This window comes from Pavona decussata, unplaced genomic scaffold (assembly GCF_977016875.1).
Source record: "Pavona decussata unplaced genomic scaffold, jaPavDecu1.1 SCAFFOLD_233, whole genome shotgun sequence".
Lineage (NCBI taxonomy): Eukaryota > Metazoa > Cnidaria > Anthozoa > Scleractinia > Agariciidae > Pavona > Pavona decussata.
This window is the reverse complement of record NW_028145638.1, coordinates 5,254,159-5,265,000: the sequence shown is the minus strand read 5'-3', so window position 1 is coordinate 5,265,000 and position 10,842 is coordinate 5,254,159. Positions and strand designations below refer to the sequence as shown.

Genomic DNA, 10,842 nt, shown 5'->3' with positions numbered 1-10,842 from the left:
CACACAATGCAGTAATGAGAAAGAAGCTGATGTAAAAGATCCACTTCATCCAGAAATTCTATTCTCTCTATTCTAGTTTAAAAAAGAAAGAAAAATTCTTCATTATTGAGTTGTCAAAAGATAAATACCTACAAATTTATCACCCTTCTAAGTAGAAAATACTTGAACTGTACAATGTAAACATTTCATACTCATAGTTAAATTTGTGTCTTAGAACTGAACAGTAATCTCTGTCACTCATCATTGTCAATCTAAGTTATAAAAAGCTGTAGAAGACAAACCTTGTTCTGTCATCGAAGGGCAAGCAGTTATAAACATTCATCATGTCAAGAACTTCTGCTTTCTCCCAATGGTTAGACAGAAATCTTTGTTTCTGTTGATGTAAGACAGTGAAACTGCGATATAATGAACCCCTCTCCAACAAAGTCTCCGGTGTAATGAACAATAGATCATTTCCAAGTTGCTGTGAACCTCACTACGAAAGCGAGGCTAAGTGCAAAACTTTTCACATGAAAATTAGTTTTGTTTGCATGTGAATGAAAACTAATTTTCAATTAACAAAAATTTTGCACTTAGCCTTACTTTCATAATGAGGTCCAAAGCAACTCGGAAATAGTCTATTTTATGTCCTTCAGCCTGACCAAAGTTACGGTAACATGCTACAGAGACCAGGTAAGCTCTGGCCGTGTGGGCCAGTTAGGCTCGCAGTGCGACTTAAACCCTCAAATTTAAAAGATATCTAAGCACTGTTAGGAACACACAGATTTGCAAAATTGTATGTTACTCACGTGTGATTCAAGATCAGGACAAGCACTTGCTCCAAGAAGTTCACAGTTTCTACTCTACAAACACAGAAAGACAAAGTCACCAGTTGATAACACAAGGATGATGCCTCCTAATGCAGAGGTGTTTTCTTGCGGTTTATGAGTATGGGGGAAAAAGAAGATCTTAGCAAGAGCCATTGCAATTCAAAAAGAAAATTAGAGGTAGCCATCCATTTTTCAGAGATAATTAAGCAACGGTAACGATTTAAATACCAATGTATGGCATTTTTTCCAACCTAAAGGTAAATCATCTCTGAAAAATGTGCAGTTACCGCCAATTTTCTTTTTGATTTCAATAGCCCTGGCTAAGATCGTCTTTTCTTGCATAGTCATAAACTGTGCAAAAATACCTCTGGATTAACCCTAACAGTGATCGGCATCAAATTTCTCCTTGTAATATCAATGCTAATTCAACCCCTGAGGTCATGAGAATTAAGCACATGATCACCCAAGGTGAATTTTCTTGATATTTTAAAAACTTCTTCCCAGTAGCTTTATAAGAAAAGGATGGGGATAAGATAGGAAAATTTGTTCTTTAATATTAAGAGTTAAAGGGTTAAAAGGTACCATCCAAAATCAGAGTTTCTCAGACCATCCTAAGATGCACAGAAATTATGTCTGTCCTGGTTAATGACCTACATTAGTGTATCTGTTTGTGAAAATTAAATTGACCCATTATTGGTAAATATCCAGATGAATTTGCAGTCTGTTTAGTCCACTGTTTGTTCCATGGCAGTTAGTGCTTATTTCTAGCATTTCAATTTAGCAAGGTGTTCAAGTACAACGCTTTGGTTCAGCATATTTAGTCTGTACAGTTGAGCCTCCCATAAGAGGACACCCTTGGGACCACAAAAAGTGTCCGCTTATAGGAGGTTATAAAATAGCCAGCGTCAAGCAAGCACTGTGATTGGTCAAACTGAGTTCTGTATAACTCCACAATGAACGAAGCATATGTATGGTGCATATGCACGGAGCACACGTCAAAATTTTTGCCTGTGAAAAATCTGAGAAATTCAGAGACAGAATGCGCTGTTACTCCAGCGATTCGCAAAAAACAGTCTCTTGTACTGAGGTTTCCAGACTTTTAATTAACTTCAACTTGTTTCTCAACACCTTAAAACTTAAACTTGACTTGGAGTTAACTTCTTGAACTTGCTTACGATGTGACGAAAAACTAAAACAGTATAACTTTTTACTTGATTGCGCGCGCTGTCGCGTGCCCTGTCGTGATCGTGTCGTGATCGGCAAGAGCGCGCGCTATTGAATTACGCATTATCTCGTGTAAGGAGAAACTTGATGTTGATTCATTAAAATTCGCACTCGTCTGAGGAGTTGCGATTGTTTACATTTTATAAAAGAAATAAAAAACTTGTTCCTCGTACATTGTTGAGTTCTTAAAAATTCCCGCGTGCTCATATAACTCAACAATGCACTTGGCGCGTTTTTATTTCTGTATTAAAAATGTCGTGTTTGTACGTAGCTGAGAAAATGACCAAGTTTCAGCTTACGAGAGATGTCCACCTATGGGAGGTGTCCATTGGCGGAGGTTTGACTGAAATGTGGTGTTCCTTTGTGGATGCTCTTTGCTCTGAGGTTCTTGTGCTGCTTACCATGATATCCCCTACATCACAGGTCGAACGTTTTTCCCTAGTATAGTTGCTCTTATTTGTCATCAGACATGATGAGAATCATTCTTGTCATGTTTGAATGGTTTCATGTCGTGTGGGCAAACCATGGATTTTTTCCTCCACTGAAATATTTACCATGGTTTATTGTCACAAATTTGCGAAAAATAATAAAGTGCTTTACATGTGGTAACCGTCTCCTTAGTGGAGCTGGGGTCTCACCCATTTTGATGTCCGGCCTTTAGCAGTATTTTGTAAGATTTATTTTATTTTTATTTAATTCAATATTTATCCAGGGGCATCCAATTTAGCAGAGCTAGTTTAAATGGAGCCCTGGCACAGCACAAGACAAAACACAAAACATTGAAACAAAAAAAAAAGCAAATAAAAAACTAGACAAATAATTAAGTTATAAATGCAGCATGTACCGCGGGCGTTACTGCTTAAGATGGCTCTTGAGTGCAAAGTGTACATGCAAAATGTACACTGTATCAATCAAATCATGAAAATGAAGTCTACCCTAAGATTCTGGATCATAACTTGGCCAAATCTGTCCTGCATATTTACCTGTAAAATAACATAATTTACCGTTAAAACATGAACAAAGCTTTGTACAAAAGCTGGAATCTGTTAGCTAGTGTCGTAAACAAAGGCTAACCTAGGCCATCGTTATTGAAAGGCTGAGAGTATAAATTTCTCGTGTCAAATTTTAGGCCAATCTCAAAAGTGCCTGAATTTTAGTATGTGGCCTTCGATTTAGTCAGTGAACATTGCTCTGTTTTTTGTTGTTGTTGTTGTTGTTGTTTTTTGTGCTTTCAATTCCTTTGCAGAATTTTTTTCAAGTAAGTGAGAGGTTAGTTAAATTATGTCACGTGAATTGAGGTGGTGTGAGTCACATGGCAAAATGTCCAAAGGGAGACTGCGTCGGAGAGACTGGAAGAGCCTTCAGAGCCAGGCTCAAGGAGCACAACAACACCAGGAGAGTCTTGTTAACGGAAGTGGGAGGACACCTGAAGAACTCGGGACACTCCCAGGACAGATGTTCAACAACAGTCATTACGAGGGAAACTGACATACTGGGAAGAAGGATCAGAGAGGCCATCAAGGTACAGGGCCACGGTCCCACTCTCAATCAAGACAGCCGTTGCAAACTACCAGCCGTCTTTTTGGACATTCTGTCACGTGACTGACACTTCACTTAAGTCACATGACATAAATTAACTAACTTCTCACTTTACTTGAAAAAGAAACCATGAAGGATTCAAAAGCCTGTAACAGTTAAAAAAAATTAGATTCCGACAGCTAATTTTGTTTCCAACTGTGATGCATATTTTAACCTTTAACACTCCTCAGTAACCAACTCCCAGAAAATTGGAGACAATTTTGGGAAATAAAAATACAACAGCTCTATAGGATTCCCACTACAGATAACTAAAATTCTGTTAAACTTGTGGTTAAATTGTGATTGAAACTAAAATTCTTACTTGTTCATAGTTTATGAAAAGAGCTGTTTTAAAGTTTGCTCCTGCCCAGTTTATTATGGCTGCTGAGTATTCAGGTTCCATGTAAACCAACACACACTCAGTGATAAATGCTGTTGGAAGGCTGAAATATAATCACAAACAACATAAGAGAGATTTAAAATTACACTTATGGCAAACAACAAATGACAGAAATGACCAAGTGACCATGATTATCCTTCATTTCCCACTAGCTGTTTTCAGTTTCTGAGCAAAATTGGTTAGTTTTCCTTTATGATGAAAGGCCAGAATTGTTGTCCACTATTCTAATTTATGCACCAGTTCTGTCAAGAAAACATAAATGCAAAGCTCACATTTCCCATTTGCTGTAAACATGGCTCTAAATCTTGTATTTCCTGATTCCATTAAAATCATTTTAGTTGAAAAGTTCACCTTTAAGAATAAAGAAAGAGCATCTCTGGGACACAGGTCACACCATGAAGCAGATGTAGGAACAAAGAGGTGATAGAGACTTTTCAAGTGAAAATAAGAAATGACTACTCAGTTAAACCAGAAATTTGTCATTAAAGGGTGATTATTTCAAATTATTCTTGCCATTTGTAGTAACGTTCAATGTTGATCACTCTAAAGAAACCAAGAATTTTCTTATCAACAATTGCACATTTAAATGATAAATAAAAATCTGGAAAAGTTGCTGCTTAATGGCTAAGTAATGAGTAAAATTGGAACTAAGAGAATAATTATTGAGTCCTCAATGAGCATCAAAGTCACGACCTTAATCTGCAAACCTGTCTTAGTCACTGCATGGGTAACAGTTTTGGACATTTCCAGGAAATAATCAAATTATGGTATATGCTGGTCCAGGTTTGATTATTTTGGTGCAAAACAACACACCAACAACCCAAACTCAAATGCATGCATCAATTTATGTACCACCCCCACAACTTTACCTCTTGTACAGCCCATACACAAACTGTACTTAAAAAAATGGCACAGTCTGATTATGTCAATCTACTTGATTGCCTTGTTTAATTACCTTTTGTCAATTCCAATTTCACTTAATTTGCTCTCTAGTGCAGTGATTTCTCTCAGATCAGCAGCTAACAGATGATAGTGTTTTGAGTGAGCTTCATTTCCAGCTGCATTGAAACAACAGTAAATGAAATAAATTATTGAATATTATATATAAATGAGAGACCATTGCAGTTATGTAACTAGTATGCAAACTTAAGCAGTTGTAGATCCAGGGGCTAGAAAGAAAGCCTAAAAAGGTTTCAGATTTGAACGGGATATTTGAACCCATAACCTCTGCAATACTGCTGCAGTGCTCTACCAATAATAATGATATAGCTCAATAAGCTCAATAAGCTCCCAGTTGGCTTGATAATTATCAAGCTCAATAATTATTATTGAGATATTTTCTCCACACTGAGTTTCAAGCACAGAACTTGTCATGCCATATATGGTGACAGTTTCCCACTAGGACTGGATTTGTTAATGAGGCAATAATTTTAAACAGGAAATTCCAGTATAAAACAGGCCTGTCCTGACCATTCTCACCTTCAGTCATCATCAACCATAAAGAGTGTAAACAACTGACAAACAACATACGTCTTTTTCTACGACCCTTACTGATAAAATTGGCCTAGTTTTTGGAATAAACTCTGTTAACCGAATTGGAAACCGAGGTCTTATATTGCTGTGGTGACATTATGAAATTAGAGACATATTTTGTCAGAGGATGCTCGAGTCAACAACTTGCCACAACTGAATGACGTCTGAATTTGCATTTCATGCCCACAAGGGTGTGAAAGGAAGGAGGGGCTTGCCCTTTTAAAGCAGAACTTCTTGTTTAAGTGCATGCATTGATGTTGATTTCAACAATTGCTAAAAATTTAAACAGGAATTAATGCAAGAGCCAAAAACATGGAAACTGCTGAAGCGGAACACAAAAATGCCAACCTTAAAGAACCAAATAAAGTTCCACTGGCACAACCAGCTTGGCTTATAGACAACCATATTTTAATTTACAATATCATAATATTGCATTTCCTAAAATAATAGCCTGGAATCAAACTCTTTAGCTGATTGAAAAGGGTAATATTATTATCCAAGAGAGGAGAGTATCAAAGCTTTAAAAGGTAGCTTCACTAATTTCATGATCACTGCATTTGATTGCAGTGAGATATTAGAAGTCCGATCTTTTCATAGTTATTTTGCAGTGGGTTGTAAAAATTCCAAATTCTTCATTCCACACTTCCCAAAATTTCATACATGTTATTGATTTCTATGACTGTGCAAAATTTCTATTATATCCCTGTACTGATTTATGTAAGTTAGGAATTGGATGCTTATTTTTCACGGCAATAAATATCCTCAAAAAAGGAATAATTATTTGAAGAAGTCCTGTGTATGCTTTGTGTGGGTGTACAGACACAAGAGAGTTCGATCCGAGTATCTGTGTGAAGCTTAACCTAAAAGCCAGCACTCTATGGGGTATTGCTTACGTGCAGCCATACCCACCCCTGAGGAAAAACAGAAGGAGAATAAGGCTATGCTTTAAGGCTATCTATGGGGTGGGATGGGGAAAAACAGTGAAACTCAGGTGTATACAATCTAAGATTAATCAAGCACTAACCAAAACTAAGTTACTAACCAATTTTCAATTCATCATCTTCAGAAAAGACTTCTTGGAGTTTTCGTCTTGCCCTTGAGAGAGATCAAAAGCAATTGAAAGGTGTGCAGTCAAAATGGACTTGAAGTCACAATGTAAAGTTTCTGTAGATTTAAATGAAATAAAAACTAGGTTTCTGTGTGATAGCACAGGTTAGCCAAGCTTTTGGGGTCTGCCAAAACAAGTTCGGAAACTAAAGCTTGCCATGACAAGGTGCCTAAATGTGAAAATTACTAAGGAAGAAGAATAGGTCTACCAGCAACACTTATGCTTACCTTATGCTGTAGCACTTTCTGCTTGTCACATTTCCAAAATCTACTTCAACAAACAGCTTTGGTGTTAGACCATCCTCCTTTACTTGACAAAAAAAACATCAACTATAGTTAAGAGAATGACCAGCTGAGAAAGGCTGTATTTTACAACTAACAGCTGAAAATGAAAGGAGCTGATCAAAACTTTAACTGAAAGTGGGGAAATGACAAAAACAAAAACTCAGTGATTACTGAGATATCCAGCACCCCTTGCCAGGTACTCATCAGTAGCTTTTATGGTAATACTAAGGCCTGGTTCAGATGCCATACTTCACAGGAGCCAAAACAAATTTAAATATTTAGACCAACCCAAATTAATTAATCCTGGCTGAATTGATTCAGATGCCAAAAGCTGAAATTAATTCATTTCACTGAAGCATACTATGACTGAAACCAATATTGTGGATCTGTAATAATTTATGCATTTGATTTGGCTCATGTGACGTACAGTGTCTGAATCAAAGCTGTTCTTCAGTTGTTATTATCGGCTGAGCAATGTACAAAAAATGGCTGAGCTGATCCAAATTAGATCAGCTGTTCTGAATTGATTGAGACTCCGTACTTCACAAAAACTTAATTACAGTCGACTCCCGATAACTCGAACCTTCAAAGGAAATTGAAAAAGGTTCGAGTTAGCGGGAGTTCGAGTTATCGAGGGTAAACTTATATAGAAAATGACCTGCAAGGAAAGGAAAATTGGTTCGAGTTAGCGCGAGGTTCAAGTTAGCGAGGGTTCGAGTTATCGGGAGTCGAGTGTAGTTGAATTTGATTAGGTTCATGTGAAGTACAGCATCTGAACTGGGCTAAAGATATCAATCTCATCACACCACAAAAGCTAGAATATAATTACACAGACAGAGTTGTGAGTATGAGGGGAGAGGGGTGGGGATAGAATACGGAAGTGATTTGTGGCATTGTTGGGTTAAGACCATCTCACATCTGGCAATATTTATGACTATATTTATGAGACTGGTGGCTTACCTTTAAGAGCCAGAAGAGAGAATCAAATCCCGCTCCAAGATTTATAACCTGGCAATTACATTCTGTTTGTGAAAGAAACTGGTCCAACAGGTTTCGCATGCCTTTAACTCGAGCGTAATAGCCTGTGAAGATACAATAATTTTATCCTCTCAACTAGAGTTAACTTGTAAGATATATGGAATGCAAACTGAAGGGCAGCGACAGCATAACCAACTTATGTCAAAATATTTCAGGCCAGTTTTACAGGTGGCCATCACAGAGAACATTGCTCTGTTTTTTCCACTGGTTGACACTTAGTTTTCAAGAAAAACTAGCCCAAAATATCGAGATAATTTGTCAGCAAAAGAAAGTAAAGCAAAAAACACCTACAGTCTGTAATAACGCAAGAAAATTTTGAATTTATGGAGCAATATTTTTATTAGTAAATTATTTTGGGTTTCTAATGCCAAGTCATCAGACAACTGTACTTATTCCTCTCTTCCACCAAGCCCTTCAACTATAAAAAAAATCACCTCTGTTGATTTCTGGAGTCTTTCTCTCTCCTAGCTTACTAAAGTGCTGAATATAACTGTCTGACCAGTACCCCAGCTGGACAGCAAACCTAAAGATATGAACAACATAAACATCAAAAGGATTGCAACTGTCAGAGAAGCAGCTACACTAGGAGGTCCAGTATAAAGGCTCAATATTATGAAATACAGAGTTGCATTCCCTGTGTACTTCTCAAGCTGGCTTTAGGGTTGATTATACAAAAAAGGGTTATGTTTATTGAGCCACTGGGCCAAAAAGCCACTAAAGCATAGTTCTACTTTAACAATCACTTTTGTTACTCAGTGGTATGAAAAAAGTACCTCCATATTAGTCGTGGTTTAGCCTACACACCTTTCAAACTTTAATTTTTTTTCTTTACTTTTTATGGATTATGTTAATGTTTTTCCTGACAAGGGAGTGCTCGGCATTGACCTCAAGCTCTGGGAGGACATTACAAATAGCCATAGAATGTGACAAAGTATTCTCCAACACCAACACAAGGCAGGTGAGGACAGGGACCACAGCCTAACTGAAGAGAGAACAAACCATCAAAGGGAGCGAAAGTCCATCAGTCAGCCAGAAAGCGCATTTAGATGTAACATGTTGCTAATAACTGCAGGAGAGACCATTGTCCCCATCAGGGACACCAGACGCTGTTGTGACTGACCAATAGGGTTCACATCTACCCATGGTCGACTCTGACCAATGGAGGCCTACTACTCAACTGGCGAGCTTTTGCGCCACTTGAGTAATGCTACTTGAAAAGTGGTTATGCATAAATTTCTGTAGTTCTTTAAGTTGCTAGTTAGTACATTTAACTAACCCTTTAAGCCCTAACAGTGATCAGCATCAAATTTCTCCTTGTAATATCAATGCTTATTCAACCCCTGACGTCATGAGAATTAAGGGTATGATCACCCAAGGTAAATTTTCTTGATATTTTAATAACTTCTCCCCAGTTTTTTTATAAGACAAGTTCTTTGATATTAAACAAAATTTGCAGGGCTGCCTGTTTTCTCAATCCGCAACAACAAACACCTTTAGGAAACTAAAGGCAAAGGGGAATTCTCGTTCTGCAAAGCCACTGAGCTCATACAGGGGAGAAACAAATTTATTTTTGACACAAGATTGAAAAGTAAAAAATTCTGCAAGAAAATGGCTCAACATGCAACTCATACGATTGAGAATTGTAACAATCCAGTTAAGTTTTGTTTATCTGACCTTTTGCAAGCAGTAGCATCGTCATTAGTAGAAATAACACCCTCATCCTGTGACATTCTTCTCTTCACGGAAATACTTGATCAAAATAAACAGACGAACTATTTGAAAGTGGCCGCCATCTTGGTTCACTGGTAAGAGACGTTTTCTTTATGCTTACACGACCAATCACCCGGAACAAGGGAAAACAAAAGCAAGAAACTGGGGACGAGTCAGGTAGGGGAAGGGTACAGGCCAAAAAGGGGATGTTTCAACCTGTTGGCCAGCACCGTTTGCAAGCTTGTCCATGATTGATAATCATTGCACAGCTCCTTACCTTTTACGATGTTTTTAATAAGTTTTTCGTATATTAAAGTAAAACGGACGTGTGATTAATTCCTCTCGAACTCATCAAATCTAATCGTGACAGTGTACGCAAAGCTAGAGCTCATCGACAGAGGTCAAACTATTGAACCCTTAGGTCTTAATAGGAGAGATGAGACATAAACATTTTTCCCGTCTTTCATCTTCCTAAGTTATGTAATTAACTCATTGTTATGTATTTTGTTTTCATCTACCACGTTGTAACGTTAGCTTATACCTATTTACCAGTTGTATTTTCAAATTTCAAATTGTAACGTTTTTGTTTATGTAACTTTAGCCTTTTTTCAGGTATCTATTGTAGCTGTTTAAAATTGTAACGTATCTTGCCACAGGGTCAGTCTCAAACATACCCTGAAGAAGAAAGGCCGAGCCTTTCGAAATATTGGAAAATATACTTCCCTGACCGTGAAATCAGTCTTGCTCTTTTTATATTATTTGCACTGAATTATGTTTAGATCGCTGAGTTAGAGAGCAAAATGTTGCCCAGTGTCTATCCGGCGTAGGTATATTAAAGCAACCAATCTAGATCTGTCTAGTCAGTTGCCCTTATTCATGATAAGGCCATTAACGAAGAAAAAGTCAGGCTATGCTCTTAGGAATAGCAAGTTATCCTCTAACCGCTGTAGAGAAATATTTAAGGAAAGAGAAATAGTTAAGGTTAGAGTAGCTAAATCATGGAATAATCTGCCATCTGATTACATGAAAAACTGAATGATAATACTAGATTCTCTTGATTTAATTTTTTTCTTTTATTATATTTCTAGTTTAATTACTGTACATATTTTTCACTTGATTATGCATGTATGTACTTATTTTTTACTTGAGCAGCTGTTT

At 37.3% G+C, this 10,842-nt stretch overlaps 1 protein-coding gene across 1 annotated transcript in view; it reads right to left on the bottom strand.

Annotated features, from left to right (window-relative positions):
• Nucleotides 1-9,798, bottom strand: part of LOC146458563 (leucine carboxyl methyltransferase 1-like) — a 10,980-nt gene extending 1,182 nt beyond the window's left edge. The window contains exons 1-11 of the mRNA XM_085090809.1: nt 9,649-9,798; nt 8,409-8,497; nt 7,897-8,018; nt 6,880-6,956; nt 6,587-6,639; nt 4,967-5,069; nt 3,934-4,054; nt 2,969-3,016; nt 789-842; nt 282-373; nt 1-72 (exon numbers count right to left, since the gene is read on the bottom strand). The exon at nt 1-72 is cut by the window's left edge and continues 26 nt beyond it. Coding sequence (XP_084946935.1) covers nt 1-72; nt 282-373; nt 789-842; nt 2,969-3,016; nt 3,934-4,054; nt 4,967-5,069; nt 6,587-6,639; nt 6,880-6,956; nt 7,897-8,018; nt 8,409-8,497; nt 9,649-9,704 — 887 coding nt within the window. The 5' untranslated portion in view covers nt 9,705-9,798. The remainder of the gene's footprint in view (nt 73-281; nt 374-788; nt 843-2,968; nt 3,017-3,933; nt 4,055-4,966; nt 5,070-6,586; nt 6,640-6,879; nt 6,957-7,896; nt 8,019-8,408; nt 8,498-9,648) is intronic.
• Between the last annotated feature and the right edge of the window lie 1,044 nt (nt 9,799-10,842).